General features: G+C 35.8%; 2 protein-coding genes across 3 annotated transcripts; one reads left to right on the top strand and one right to left on the bottom strand.

Annotated features, from left to right (window-relative positions):
• The first annotated feature begins 717 nt into the window (after positions 1-717).
• LOC127119474 (phosphate transporter PHO1 homolog 10) lies at positions 718-4,734 on the top strand. Of its 2 annotated transcripts, none has more exons than XM_051049709.1 (13): positions 718-1,345; positions 1,583-1,886; positions 1,977-2,025; positions 2,176-2,247; positions 2,340-2,469; positions 2,576-2,696; positions 2,788-3,043; positions 3,127-3,231; positions 3,304-3,348; positions 3,445-3,594; positions 3,680-3,958; positions 4,035-4,171; positions 4,257-4,734. In XM_051049709.1, exons 1-13 carry the CDS (start codon positions 922-924, stop codon positions 4,363-4,365), a joined length of 2,181 nt encoding a protein of 726 aa, XP_050905666.1. In that variant the 5' UTR covers positions 718-921; the 3' UTR covers positions 4,366-4,734. The 2 variants fall into 2 exon arrangements, with proteins under 2 accessions (XP_050905666.1, XP_050905665.1); XM_051049708.1 differs by having other exon boundaries at positions 720-1,345; positions 2,788-3,046.
• Positions 4,735-5,508: 774 nt separating this feature from the next.
• Positions 5,509-15,902, bottom strand: LOC127119473 (uncharacterized). Its single transcript, XM_051049707.1, has 4 exons — positions 15,677-15,902; positions 15,296-15,385; positions 13,229-13,496; positions 5,509-6,067 (listed from the first exon to the last, which is right to left on the bottom strand). The coding sequence occupies exons 1-4, from the start codon at positions 15,717-15,719 to the stop codon at positions 5,770-5,772; spliced, it is 699 nt and encodes a 232-aa protein (XP_050905664.1). The 5' UTR covers positions 15,720-15,902; the 3' UTR covers positions 5,509-5,769.
• Between the last annotated feature and the right edge of the window lie 299 nt (positions 15,903-16,201).

The following is a 16,201-nucleotide window of genomic DNA, read 5'->3' as shown; positions in this document are numbered from 1 at the left end:
TAAACTCATTGTTTTAAATAATCATATAGAAAAAGAGACATGTGCGATGGAGAAAGAAAAAAAATCACATTTGAAAATAAAAAATTTGTCTCTCAATATATTATTCTGATAGTGACCCGTGAAATGAAATTTTAATTGTGTGCATGAGTATTGAGTGTTATCTAATTTGATATAAGAGAAAGTATATTTAAATACACATGTCAATTTTAAATTAATTATTTAATTATATAAATTGTGAATATTTTTTATATATAATAATTATATTTTTATTTTAATCAATTTTGTGTTTTAAAAATTTAAAAAAAAAATTGTATTCTTCTTTAGTATATTAAAAGGAGATTTAAATTTTATTATTTATAATTAAAGAAAAATAAAATAACAAAAAGAAAATTTGAAATTTATTAAAAGAAGAATGGAAAAGTTAAAATTAAACACTAAATAAGATAATAAAAGGAGGTAGTTTTAACATTTTTTAATTTTTGTTAATACAATTTATAAAGAAAAAAAAGGATATATTATGAAATTTAAAGTAAATTTATTTGAATGGAAAGATTATATATATATATATATATATATATATATTATATATATATATATATATATATAATATATATATATATATATATATATATATATATATATATATATATATATATATATATATATATATATATCATAGTGAGTTTACGTGGCAGTAGACAAATATTCGGCACAGCTGATTTTATAGTTTTCAAAAGCATACTTAATCAAATAAAATTGTCAGAGTCGGTTTGCGGTCCTGCTTCTGAATCCTTGCAGTTTCTGTGAAACCTTCTTCTCATGTTTTGAATACTCCAAGACTTTATAGAGATATGCTTCTCAGAATATAATGCTTCTCCAAACATCAAGAACCAGTCTTAGAAATTTCCAAAAGAAGAAAAGATGACATTTAAGAAAGATTTCAAACAACAAATGGTGCCTGAATGGGAGAAACACTACATGGACTATCAAGGCCTCAAGACAATATTGAAAGAAATCAAAAGCAGCAACAAAGTTAAAGACAATAATAACCACTTGCATCATGGTAGCAATAATCAAGGAAATGAAGGTATTGAAGACAAGATTATAGATGTTAAGACATTAGAGAATGATGTTGATGGTTCCAAAAAAATTCATGAGACTAACTTGAATGAAGAAAAAGGTGAAGCTGATGCAAGGTTTTTTGAGAAGCTTGATGAAGAGCTTAACAAGGTTAATGTGTTTTATAAAGAAGAGGTGGAGGCAGTTCAGCATGAAGCAACACTTTTGAGTAAACAAGTTGAGACTTTAGTTGCTTTGAGAGTAAAGGTTAAAACCCCCAATCCAGGTAATTGCAAATTGTATAATGTACCAGAGCAATCTCAAGTTTTTGCAGAGTGTATAGGTTAGCCGAAATTTAACTATGGTCATATTTAACCATAATTTAACGGTGATAATGGTGATAATAGTTTATGAGACTCTACATAGACACGGTTTTACTGTGACAAATTTTGGACCGGCCTTGCATGTCCTTGAAGACGTGTCTGGTATCCGAGACGTGTCTGAGGTTAAGTTGAATTTGCAGGACTGCAGCAGGAAGACTCTATGGTGAGCACTGAAGTGGATCATGTAGAACAGACCAATAGAAGTACTCGTCATGAGGACGGAGCATCGAGTAATTATGAAAGAAGAGACCCAAAGGAAATCCTTGAGAATGTAAAGATTGATAATGCTCTTCAATCTCCAATATCATCAATCAAAAATGTTTTTACAGATTCCAATGATAGTGAGTTAAGTTTCAATGAAGAAGAGCTGAGAAAAGTTGAAAAACAACTTAGACTTGTGTTTGTTGAGTTCTATCAGAAACTTCTCCATCTCAAAGATTACAGGTAATAAACAAAATCATTCAACCCTTCAATTTCTCAAAGTGTTTTCTATTTTGCGAAAGCAGCGTATTTATTACTATGCAAATGGATCAGTTTTATGAATCTCTCAGCATTTTCCAAGATCATGAACAAGTATGAAAAGGTGAGACTCATACTTAGAATCTATGAAAGTTCAGTATTTTTAGTTCTATTCTTCATAAATTCAACATTGGACTAACAACTTTTAATAGAATATCGCGGAACTTGACAAGATTTGTTTCATTTCGCTTTATTTTAATGTTTGCTCAAAAAGAGTGCACCAAGAGGATCTTCAACAGCATATATGAGAGTAGTGGACAACTCTTATCTTGGTACTTCTGATGAGGTGTGTTCGAATGTATTGCAGCATTCATTGTTTTCGGCTTATTTTCGTAAGTTTGTTATGAAAACAACAATGGATATCTTTTTTATGTTTAGGTGAATTTTCTTCTGGAGAAAGTGGAATCTACCTTCATCAGAAACTTCACGCATTCAAATCACAAGAAAGGAAGGAAATTGCTAAGGCCAAAAAACAAAAGAGAAAGGCACAGCATAACATTTTTTACCGGTAAACGACACAATGATGTTAAAAAATTTGATCATGTGAGTGATTTAGTTTATTCGAAAGACTGTTGATTAATGTTTAACCAATCATCTTGTCCTATTTCTTTTAGGCTTCTTTTCTGGTTGCTTTGTTGCTCTACTAGTTGCTACAATACTAAGAATAATATCTCAACATTTAATGAAGAAAAAAGCAGGAACATTTTACATGGAAAATATTTTCCCATTATACAGGTATAGTGATCAAAAGCTTGTAAAAATAGCTTATAAATAAGCACTTATAAAAATGATAATGCTTTTTTAAGATTGTAGAGATTTCTTGCAGTCTATTTGGATATATCACTCTACATATGCTAATGTATGCTGCAAACACGTACTTTTGGAGGCGATATCGGATCAACTATCCGTTCTTGTTCGGTATTAGACATGGAACTGAGTTGGATCATAAAGATGTATTCCTTCTCACAGCTGGGCATGCAGTGATTGCAGTACTTTGTTTCTTGATAAATTTGCAGCTTGAGATGAATCAGACGGATAGAAGCTATAAAACGGCCACTGAACTTGTTCCTCTGAGCTTAATCGTCGTAAGATTCAGAGTTTGGAATATAACTTCTTAGTTCATTAACTATACTTCCCTAACTTATCAATTTTTTTTCATTTGCAGCTTGCCATTTTGATCACCTTTTGCCCTTTCAATATCATATACCGATCAAGTCGTTTCTTCTTTATCCGATCTTTATTCCGCTGCATATGTGCTCCTCTTTTTCCGGTAACAAAAACAAACATGAAATTAAATAGATTTGATCTAGATGCAACTATAGAGAATGACTTTTCTATGCAGGTTTCACTTTCAGACTTTTTCTTGGCCGATCAACTTACCAGTCAGGTCTTTATGTGCTCCTGTGAATTTTATATGATCAAGTTAATGCGAAAATATTTCACATTCTAATAACATTACTCAATTTTGCATTTTCTGGTTTAGTTTCAATCCTTCAGAAGTTTTGTTCTTTACATATGCTATTACGGCCTTGGAGAACACTCAAGGAGGCAAAACAAATGTAGAAGTCACGGTATCTATAATGTCCTATACTTCACGGTCGGCATCATTCCTTATTGGTTTCGCTTGGCACAGGTTTGCACAGTCATTAGCACATCGACCATCCTATACTCCGTCTCGTGGAAGCATTACGCACTAACTAAAGCAACATTTTTTGTAGTGTATGCGTCAATTGTACGACGAGAGAGATATCGACCACGCGATCAACGGTTCGAAGTATCTATCAACAATTGTTGCAATGGTGATCAGGACTACCTTTGAAACAAAGAAGGGAATGAGATGGAAAGTGTTGGCACTTATAAGTTCAGGTGTAGCAATATCAATGAACACATATTGGGACATTGTGAAGGATTGGAGTCTCTTGCAGAGACATTCGAAGAATCGTTATTTGAGGGATAAACTCATAGTTTCTCACAAAAGTGTCTACTACATAGCCATGGTAACAAAATTGGTTTTCAATTTTTCATCTTATGTGCATTGATGTTTAGATTAATAGTGAATCTGCTAAATCACAGGTTGTGAACGTTGTTCTAAGACTTTCATGGATGCAATTGGTGCTTGAATTGGATTGGCGCCCCCTTCATAAAGTGGCGATTAGTACATTTATTTCGTGTCTGGAAATTATTCGCCGCGGCATATGGAACTTCTTTAGGTAAGTTCTAATTTGACATGTAAACGCTATGGTCTTAAGTAATGAGTTGCATGCATATATTAATAGAGATTGTAATTGGGGTCAGGTTGGAGAATGAGCAGTTGAACAATGTTGGAAACTACCGCGCATTCAAGTCAGTTCCTCATCCTTTCAGTTACAATGATGATGATGACAACGACGACAAGAATGAATAATGGCATTATGATTCAAAGCGAAGTTGTATTGTACTAAAATAATGGTAGCAAGCAGATACAGTTCAATGCAAAATTTGAAGTACATATTGATTGGAAGAAACTAAAATGTACTCATGTTAAGATCAGTTGGTAGGTTGAACTTGAGAAAAAGTAAAGTAACATTTCGAATTAACCGACCACAACCAACAATCTCACTAAATTTTGAAGTACTGTCAGTGTTCAACTTCATCCACCCGAGTTGTGGAGGCCACCGAGAGATATTCTCAATGACTTGTATCTTGGGATAAGTTATGTCATTGAGATATCCTCAATAACTTGTATCTTGGGATAAGTTATGTCATTGATAAAGGTCATTTTGTAGTTGGGTCATGTTTGAATGCATGCAAGACGGATTATCGCACATGATATCAATCTATCTAATCATTGGTTAAACACTATAAAATTTTATTGTAATTTTTGAATTTCATTCAAACACGATTTAAGAAGTGTAACACTCATCATAAAAGATTTTTCTAATGCAACTCTACCAAAGGATAAATTTGTTGCCTTCCAAGTAGAGTTTACCTTGAACTAGTCAAAGCACCCCCAAGATGTTTCCCCAAAGTATGACTTTGAAAATGTTTAGCTTAGTATGTTCAGGGGTGCTTGAAAAAATAATCTATGGTCTGTAAAAATTTAAAAATGTTGACGAAGAGGAATAGATGGAAATTGCATACTCTTAGTAGTCTTGAATTAAAGAGAGAAAAATTATGGGTGTTCAAAGTTGCATACATAGGAGAAGAGTGCTCTTTTTTATTTAAATAAGAGTTAACATGGTTTCGATAAGCTATTACCATCTAAAAGCGGTCAATAAAAGGAGGAGAAATAAAATCGTGATGCTTAGAGACAGTGTTAGTCAGTGGATGGAGAATGAGGATGATGTACCTTTGTTGGTTAACGAATATTTGTATGATCTTTTACAACCAACAGTGTGGCTAATGGCATGCTTCAAACTAGGTGCGGTTTTCCTATTCTAAGTACAGGCCTCTCCTCTTGTCAATGATGAAATTCGGCGAGCTGTTTTAGACATGGAACCTTAGAAAAATCTATGTCGGCAATGTCTCTAGTACCATGCAAAGCCTAACTATAAATACAACATGAAGGTAAAGAAAGACATACAGTTCAATTTTTTTATACAGCAAGAGGCTACAATTTCAAAGCCTTTAAATTGATGAAGCTTGGCATCATTTAAATATCAATTTCTTACTTGAAACACCACATAGCCAGTGCCAATGCCCAAATAAGGGATAACGATAAATGCAGGCTTCTGGAATGTTGTTTATACTGAAAATAAGTCATGAAACTAGAGTAAAAATGTTAATAATTTCACAACGGATGATGAGAAAACTCAAGAGGAGTGAGTATTCAATCCGAATCATGTCTCCTCCTCTCCTTGTCTTTCTTGTGTCTCTTCTTGTCATCTGAATCACGAGAATGCCGCTTCTCACGCTTCTCTTGCTTTCTTTCCTCATGGGAATGTTTCTTCTCACGTTTTTCCCGCTTCTCTTCCTTCCTCTCTTCCCTTCTTCTCTTTCGCCTACTTTCATCCTCAGAATCATCTTCAGTTTTTCTTGGTGGTTGATTAGGCATAGATACATTTTCTACCTCAGGTGTTGTATGTAAGACCTTTGAGGAACCGGGTTCTTCCCAGGGGTGGGGTTCTCTGCACATTGTAGAAAATAAGTATCAAAATATTGGCAGAGTTTCTGGACAATAAACACAAGAGATGGCATAACAGTTTAGTAAGTAAAGCAGACTGTAATTTCAAGAAAATAAATTTGAAAGTTTAAACAGGCAATCAGCATACATTTAAAAGTGTGATTTTTAAGACCGTGCATGACACATCACTCGAGAATTATCCCTTATATACCGTCATTTCAAATTGCAATTGCCAAAGGAAGAATGACAAACTAAGAGATTGGAACAGTACTGCTAACTGCCATATAAGAATTTAGAATATTGGCCAGAGTAAGTGTTCATATTTTATACACGTCAACCCATGTTAATAGATTTTCACATTCAGTGTTATACCAGATTAAGAAATAAGGGATATGGGCAACCTCATCATATAACTTTCACTTACCTAGCCTAAGGTCCTAGGGTTATTTCACAATGGTACAAAGCAGCTTTCCACCCACCATTTCCCAAGTATCACGGACATGGCTGGGCAAAGTAATGAAATAGAAATATTAAAAAGAAAGATAAGAACAAAAAGAAAGATCCCAAGTCAAACAAAATTTACAATGTTCTATGCCAATCCTTCCAAATAATAGCTAAAGTCATACTTTTTGGCCATATAATAAATAAATGGCCAGTTTGTCCGTACTCCTTTTACAACTAGTGTTATTTCAATTAAAGGATGTGTTTTAAAAAACTTTATAACCATTTAATTATTTAGGAAAAAAATGTTTTAAAGCTTAAGAGACTCTATTCCCAATAAAATCTAAGAGACTCTATATTATCATCTAGACACTATATGACATTGTTAAGATCAAATCAGTAGTCTAGCAACAATAGAAATGGAACAGTGACACAAATAAGTCAATTGATGAGTATTATTGATGAAATAAGGCTAGAGTTCATATGGGATCTAGCAGAATACAGTAAACTAGCATGAAAATGGAAAGAAAAGATGAAGAAAAAGGGTCAAGCTCTTCGAGAGGCCTTATCTCTCCTATGAAAATGAGACTCAAATCATGCATACTGACAAAGGAACATTCTCTCTGCATATATTCCCTCAGATCTGGATTTCTCTCTCTTCCTGCCACCTGGCACCTCTCCCATGAGCTGCTAACAGAATTAGTTTTGAGTGGGAGTAACACTATTCCTCATCTCTCTCTTCTTATTGATGAAATAAGGCTAGAGTTCATATGGGATCTAGCAGAATACAGTAAACTAGCATGAAAATGGAAAGAAATTATGAAGAAAAAGGGTCAAGCTCTTCGAGAGGCCTTATCTCTCCTATGAAAATGAGACTCAAATCATGCATACTGACAAAGGAACATTCTCTCTGCATATATTCCCTCAGATCTGGATTTCTCTCTCTTCCTGCCACCTGGCACCTCTCCCATGAGCTGCTAACAGAATTAGTTTTGAGTGGGAGTAACACTATTCCTCATCTCTCTCTTCTTACGTGTCCTCCTATACACCTTGCCATATCTATCAATCCCCCCCCCCCTCTTCAAAACTCTCCTTGACCTCAAGGAGAAATTCAGGAAACTCCTGTTTCATCTTCTTAACTAATTCCCAAGAATTTTCAAATTCAGGTAAATTCTTCCACTTAATCAACACCTCAAATACCCCTTGTTCAGTTCTCCTAGTTTCCACAACCCTCTCAGGAGTGGGTTCTAGGTGTCAATCCTCATTCATACAAGCTGGTAGGGGTTGAGGTTCTACATTAGGTTTAACAGCCTTTTTTAACAATGACACATGAAACACCGGATGCACCCTCGTGTCATCAGGCAGTTTCAATTTATAGGTCACTACCCCTATCTTCTGTATCACTTCATAAGGCCCATAAAACCTGGGACTTGATTCTTGGTTAAGTCTCTTGGCCAACTTCTTAAGTTTATAGGGTTGAATCTTTAGAAACACCGTATCTCCCACCTCATGTTCAACCTCTCTCATATGCTTGTTGGCTTGATTTCTCATCAAATCTTGAGCCTTCAGCAACTGCTCTTGCAACTCTTTGAGCATAACATTCCTCTCAGCAGTCAGTTTGTGGACTTCATCCACTACTGAAAATGGAGTATCCCCTCTTATTAGCACTGGTGGGGTTCTTCCATATAAGGCTTCAAAAGGAGTGGTTTTCAAGGAGGCATGGTAATTGGTATTGTACCAATACTCTGCCCAAGCTAACCATTTTAGCCACTGTTTTGGTTTCAGCCCAGTCACACATCTCAAATAAGTCTCTAAACACCTATTGACCACCTCAGTTTGCCCATCTGACTGAGGATGGTAAGCACTACTGTATTTCAATCTCGTACCTGCCTGTTTAAACAACTCAGACCAGAAATTACTTAAAAAAACCTTATCTCTATCAGAGATTATTGAGCTAGGGAAACCATGCAGCCTGACCACTTCTTTTATGAATAAATCAGCAATGTCCTTAGCAGTATAAGGATGGCTCACAGGAAGAAAATGAGCATATTTTGTCAATCTATCCACCACTACCATCACAGTATCCACTCCATGCACCTTAGGCAACCCTCCTATGAAGTCCATAGAAATGTCACTCCATGTCTGTGTTGGTATAGGCAAAGGTTGTAACAATCCTCCAGGACTCAAGGTTTGATACTTATTCCTTTGACACACTTCACAAGCTTGCACATACTCCTGTATCCTCTTTCTCATATCCTCCCAATACACCACACTAGCAATTTTTTTTGTAAGTCCTTAGGTATCCTGAGTGTCCTCCCACAGCAGTATCATGGAACTCATGTAAGAACCAAGCAATTCTGGGTGATTGCTTGGGAACCACTATTCTGCCTTCATGATACAACCTACCACCTTTGAGCTGAAAACCAGTTTGGCTACTAGGATATGCTAACAAGGCTTGCACTATAGCCTTTAGTTTTTCATCACCTTGGACTTCTTCCTCCAATCCTTCCCAAGCTTCACACTGAACTGTTGTGATATGAACATACTGCATCTGTCTTGATAAGGAATCAGCTGCATTGTTCTCCTTCCCTGGTTTGTATTTAACCAATCCCAACAATTTTGAAATCCATTTCTGTTGTTCCTCCCCCATTGTTTTCTGCTCAGTAATGAACTTCAAGCTCTTCTGGTCAGTGTGGACTTTGAAGTGTCTCCCTAGCAAATAGGGTGTCCACTTTTGAATAGCAATCACAATTGCCATGAGCTCCCTCTCATATACAGACTTTTTCTGAGCCCTGTCAGACAAGGTCTGACTCATGTATGAAATAGGCCTCCCTTCTTGCATTAAAACAGCTCTTATTCCTTTTCCTGAGGCATCTGTTTCTAGGATGAATTCCCTTCCAAAATCCGGCATAGCTAGCACTGGTATGGTGGTCATGGCCTCCTTAAGCTTCTCAAAAGCCTCTTGAGCCTCACCACTCCAAACAAAACTATCCTTCTTGAGTAATTGAGTTAAAGGTCAAGCAATCCTTTCATAATTTTTCACAAATTTCCTATAGTACCCAGTTAATCCCAAAAACCCTCTCAATCCTTTCAACTCTTTAGGCCTGGGCCATTTTAACATGTCTTCTATTTTCTTTGGGTCAGCTGATACACCCTTTCCCGAAATGATGTGTCCCAGATACTCAATCTCCTGTTGTGCAAATGAACACTTTTTCTTGTTGGCAAACAGTCTGTTGTTTTTCAGCACTTGTAAAATCTCAGTCAAATGTTGTTGGTGTTCCTCCCTACCCTGACTGTAGATTAGTATATCATCAAAAAACACTAGGCAGAATTTCCTTAAAAAAGGCCCCAACACTTCATTCATGAGTGCTTGAAATGTGGAAGGAGCATTTGTTAGCCCAAAAGGCATAACCAAATACTCATAGTGGCCTTCATGAGTCCTAAAAGTTGTCTTGGCTACATCAACTTCCTTCATCCTGATTTGGTGATAGCCATATTTTAAATCTAACTTAGAGAATATCACTGCACCCCCCAATTCATCTAGTAGCTCTTCAATAACTGGTATAGGAAATTTGTTAGGTATTGTGACCTTATTCATAGCCCTATAATCAGTGCAAAATCTCCATCCTCCATCTTTCTTTTTCACCAATAAAACTAGACTTGAGAAAGGGCTAGTGTTATGCCTTATGATTCCAGCCTGTAACATATCTTTTACTATCTTCTCAATCTCATTTTTTTGATAAAAAGGGTACCTATATGGTCTGAGATTTGGAATAGTAGCATCATGTTTGAGTAGGATAGCATGGTCATGTTCCCGGGGATGAGGTAACCCTGAGGGGAGATTAAATACTTCAAATAGTTCCAGGATTCTCTCCCATTCTGGTGTCTTGGTGTTATTCCCAGCCTGTTTGGCCTCCATGGGGTGCAAATAAAATCCCATCCCTTCATCTGTCAAAGCTTTGAGCATAGCTTTCCATGAAGCTTGTCGGGTACACAAAGCAGGGTCACCTTGTATACTGTATTTTTGTCTTCCTTGCTTCCATTTCAGGCATAACTCTCCACAATTTGCCTCAATATTACCCAAGTTGGCCAACCAATCCATTCCTAGCACCATGTCAGACCCTCCTAACTCCATTAGAAAAAAATGTTAGACTAAATTCCACCCCTTGCACCTGAAACTGTAACCCCTCACACACCCCTTGATTCCTTACCCTTTCACCATTTCCAACTTCAATCACATAGACTGGAGTATCTACCACCTTCAATTTCAATTTTGTTACTAACTTGGAATCAATGAACCGGAATCAATCAATGTTAACACCTTTCTTTCATTCACAGTGACCCACACCTTGAAGGATTTATTAGAAGTAAACCCTTCCCTACTCTGCAGGGACAATTGCAAAGTCTTCAGCTCAGCTATCACTTCACTCTCCTTTTTTGTTTCCTCTAATGACTCTTTCACTCCTTCTTCTTCCTCACTACTACTTTCACATAGCCTCAAACTCATGTGTTTGAACTTACAAGTATGGTCCCTATTCCACTTGTCTCCACACTTGAAACATAACCCTTTTTGACTCCTTTCTTCCAATTCTGCGGGGTCTAATCTTCTTCCCCTGTATCTGTCAGTGGGTCCAACTCCTTTTTTTCCACTTTCTATTTTAGCACTACACACTTCTCCAGGATCTTTGAATTTATAAGTCCCTCCCCTATCCTTCCACCCAGTACTCCTTCTCTCCATCACTTCATTTTTTCCTTTAATTAGCAACGCACGATCCATCACCTCTGCCAGATCGTGATTGTCATAGAGCTTCAACTCTGCCGGAATTTCTTCCTTTAAACCATTCAGGAAAATAGACCCCAGCATACCTCTTTCTTCCCTTCGTAACGGAGCTACCAAGAGTTCAAACTTGTCTCTACATTCCATGACTGTTGTCTTCTGTTTCAAGCTCAACAATGGTCCTAATGGATTATGCAGCAACCCAGGTTGAAACCTTCTAATCACAGCCATTTTGAACTCCTCCCAGTTCCCCAACGGTGTTTGTTCTTCCCACCATTGAAACCAGTTCAACGCCCTGTCCTCCATCGCTAACACCACTGTGTCCACCTTATCTCGCGTATGAATTTCGTGGAGTCGAAAATAACGTTCCACCCGCACCAACCACCCATACGTATCCTCTCCCTTGAATATCGGAATCTCCAATCGCCTCCTTCCTCCAAAAATTCCGCCTCTCTGGTTATTGTTATGATAATGGTGTCGTGGTCGCGATTCCCCTGATTCTGAGCTAAAAGCACTTCCCTCGCCGTCGTCGTCTCGCCGGTCCTCACGCCCTTTACATCTGTGACGCCGTGTTTGTTGTTCTTGAATGAGTTGACGTATCTGATCAACGGTGACTTGAGGTCATGACTGTTGATCTAAAACGAGTTGACGAATCTGTTCCATGGACGCTTCCATGTTACCCATCCACTGTTCTATCAGTTCAATACGATTTTCCATAACGCTTCTCGTAACGACCATCCACAGGAAAAACGAAACCAGACTCTGATACCAAATTGTTAAGATCAAATCAGTAGTCTAGCAACAATAGAAATGGAACAGTGACACAAATAATTCAATTGATGAATATTATTGATGAAATAAGGCTAGAGTTTATATGGGCTCTAGCAGAATACAGTAAACTAGCATGAAAATGGAAAGAAATTATGAAGAAAAAGGGTCAAGCTCTTCGAGAGGCCTTATCTCTCCTATGAAAATGAGACTCAAATCATGCATACTGACAAAGAAACTTTCTCTCTGCATATATTCCCTCAGATCTAGATTTCTCTCTCTTCCTGCCACCTGGCACCTCTCCCATGTGCTGCTAACTGAATTAGTTTTGAGTGGAAGTAACACTATTCCTCATCTCTCTCTTCTTACGTGTCCTCCTATACAGCTTGCCATATCTATCAGACATTTTCATAACTTGTACACTTCTCTCGAATTAAAGAATGCTTGACTGATAGTACAATATCCTAATAACAGTAAATGTAGATTGTTGTTGGGCTATCGATTATTATGTCAAGAAGATATAGTAGGTTATGAAAATAGACTAAAAAATGATGTTTCATTTCAAATTTTGATGATGAGAAAACCCAATAGAGTAGTATATTCAATCTGAATCATGCCTCCTCTTCTCCTTATCATGTTGGTATTTCTTCTTGTCATCTATAAACCATGAGAATGCTACATTTCACACATCTCTTGCTGTCTAACCCCAAGGGGATTCTCCTTCTCACACTTTTCACTTTTCTCTATTCATAACCATAACCACCACATCAATCCAATCCATGTTGTGTAACTTTCACATCAGTGCTACACCAACATCGCCAAAGAAGAAATGTAAGCATTTATATAGCATAGAACTTCCTCTACTTAGGTCCTAATGTGGTTTCCTAAAGTTACAAAGCAACACTCACACTTTTCTGCAATTTTTTGGAAAAAAATAAACCAAAAATAATAAGAATAATAATCTTATTTTCCACATGTCAGACTCAAATAATACTATAAGAATAATAATCTTATTTCCCACTTGTCACCCCAAGCAAACCCACCAAGTTGTTCTTCACTCCAAATATTTTATATGATGAGCTAAAATTAAGAAACAATTGAAACAGGAAATACTAAAAATTATTAAACAAATAAATCAACTCAATTACTTTCGAAAAATAAAAATATTACTCAACTTACCTTGCAAAACCAACACCTTGAACCCTCGCTGCTTCAGCATGACCTTCACCTAAATCTTCTGCTGTAGACCCTCTCTTTACTAGTTCTGAAAATTCATGTTTATCAAGACGGTTACCTTGAGGACGATTAGCACGCTTAGGAGCTAAACCAAGAGCTTCCCTCATTGACTGCTCCTCCTCTTCCTTAATTCTTCTAATCTCTTCTTTTGCAGCCTCCATTTCTGCACTCTCAGACTTTTTATCCCTAGTATACCAGAAAAGGTCTTTACCTGTTGAATTAAAAGAGAAAATTTAAAGATGCTACCTTATTAAGATGTGAATAGCCAAACAACAGTCTATTGTTCCCTCTAGCCCTTTTAACACATTCTAGGAACAGGACAGACGATGGATAAATTATCTTGTTTATGTCTCTTTAGCCCTCTTCAGCCTTGCTAGCTTCTTATATTTTAGTTCAAGAAAAGACCTAGACTTACTTTGGATGACATTCATCTCTAAACATAACCATAATCCTTATATGAAATATGTCTAATCCAAGCGTATGCTATGCTTTTGCAGTTTTGTCCCATGTTATCAGAAATATTATGCATAACCTAAACTACAGTAACAAAGTGAAGAATATAAAAGCTGTAAAACAGCAACCTGGTGATAGGATTAGGATAAGGAGAAACTTAGGTGATGGAAGTGAGCACCCCTATGAGCTTTAGATTAAAAGGTTGGAATTTGGTTCAAGACTCAGGCACAGGTTTGTCCATTGAAGAAAATTTTCAGATCATTGCAAAAGCATCAAAGTTATAGAATAATAGCACTTGAATAACGGAACAGGTTGATATTCTCCTAATGCTACTGACAATTTAGTTTAACAGTATACTAAAAATTGAAGAGTTTGATTGAAGCTCTTCAAGTGAAGGTTACTTGGGTTTAGAGCTGCCAGCACACCATTATTCCATTAAGAGCGTCACTTTTTCTAAATAATCATTCTTTGTATAAAACCACAAAGGATATTGCTAAAATTTTCCCTAAGGGATACCTGTTTAATTTAGGAATCATGAAATATAAAGTATTCAATGAAAAGTACTGAACTTAATACAGTGAATTTTCATTATCTTTGGTTTAATACTTCCATTTTATCTTTGACAAGGAAGCACTGACAAATCCAAAACAGCAGCTAGCCATATTACATCCACCCGCGTCACACACATTTATGTTGGACATTGATGAAAACATCCAAATTCACAGTATTTTTCTTCAAATTTTTGAACTTGTGTACTCTCAAAACTCTGGTTGGGCCTAACTCATCCCTATAAAACCGGTTTATAAGGTGAGGATGGCCTCCAATTTTAAACACAACACTGATCATATCTCTAAGCAATGTGGGACTAAATCCACCCCCTTCAAACCCAACACAATGAAGGTGTTGGGGGCTGCAATGAAGACAAGTCAAAGTGACGCAATTAAGGCAACCAAGGCGGACCGCAATGAAGGCGGAAATTCCAACATGTCCCAATATAGATGAAAAACTCAAGGTAACTTTTAAATAATAATTCTCTCTTTGGGTTCGTAATTTATAATTTTTATCTTCGTATCCAAATTGTAAAACACCGTTGTATCCTCCATCTCTAAGTCACACCATATCAGTATCACGTCCCAAATCTATGTTTTCTAGCTCAATAGGATTTTCCAACCACATATCAATTAATGGTAATAAAAACAACATGATGCGTCTTTGATAAATAATAACTTCCCCTTCCATAATTTTTAGAAAAGGGAGCATCACCAAAAACTATTGATTTTGTAAAATTGATTCTGGTTAAAAGTGAGTTAAAGATAAAGTGATTTATGTTTGGATAAATTTTGAACTGTGAATTTCAGTGTAAAAATCACATTTAGACTCGAAAGTTACAAATCTTATCTTCAAGGGGAATCAATTCTGAAAAACATAATCAATTCTACTCGAGCAACCAAACATGTCAAAATCAATTCTACACTGATTTGTACCCATGATAAATGCAAATGCATATACATCATTTGTAATGGAGTAATCTAAGTTAAAATAAAGAGTAAACTTTACCTTTCTGCCATCTACCAACAGGGGCCTTGACACTATGACCTAGATAGTTCTCCCTGTGTTTATCAGCTTTTACATCATCCCAAGTGAACTCTGCTCATCAAAAGTAAAATCCATAAATACAAATCAAAGAATGATTCAACATTTATACCAAGATTAACAACATCATACATGAATAATTTGAAATTAAAACCAAAAGTTTAAACTTCTAAACATGAATTTTGTAATAATTAGGGCTCTATGGTCGAATTAAACAGGTTACAAATTAGCAGAAACTATCCAGAACATCGAATTGAAGAACGAATTCATAAAATTAGCAAAACGGAAACGATTGAGTAGTTGGAGAAATTGAAATTAACGAGAAAATAAAGAGATGAAACTTACGATCTCGACCGCCACGGACGCCGCCTCTAGTTGGATGATACATGCCTGCTTGCTGTGTTCGAAATTTTGATTTTTGGTTTCACAACGCGTTCTTCCAAAAACCAAAAAAGCTTCTTCTTGCAGTTCTCAATTTGTAATCTTCGAAATACTCAAACTTGCAAATCAATTTTGCAATTTTATTCCTCAATAAATATTTTGTTTGCAACTAAAACATGATTTAAAACCTCTATCTTTTTAAGGTATTTAAAGAATTTAGTTCTAATCAATTCAACTTTATTAATTGAAATTTATTATTTAGATATTGTTATATTTTTTAAATCATTTTCATAAATTTAAAAAATTTGGGCCAAATTTACAATATAAAAATTGCAATTTTTAAAAATTTGAAGGGATCCATTTATAAAATTCGAAAAATTTTAGATTTATTTGTAATTTTTTGAAAAATTTAGGAGTGAATTTGAAATTTTAATAAAATATGAGGACCATCTTACAAATATTGAAAAATTAATAATAAACAATTTATCA

This window comes from Lathyrus oleraceus, chromosome 2 (genome assembly GCF_024323335.1).
Source record: "Lathyrus oleraceus cultivar Zhongwan6 chromosome 2, CAAS_Psat_ZW6_1.0, whole genome shotgun sequence".
Lineage (NCBI taxonomy): Eukaryota > Viridiplantae > Streptophyta > Magnoliopsida > Fabales > Fabaceae > Lathyrus > Lathyrus oleraceus.
Note: the sequence above shows the minus strand (reverse complement) of the source record. Positions and strands in the feature narration are given on the sequence as shown.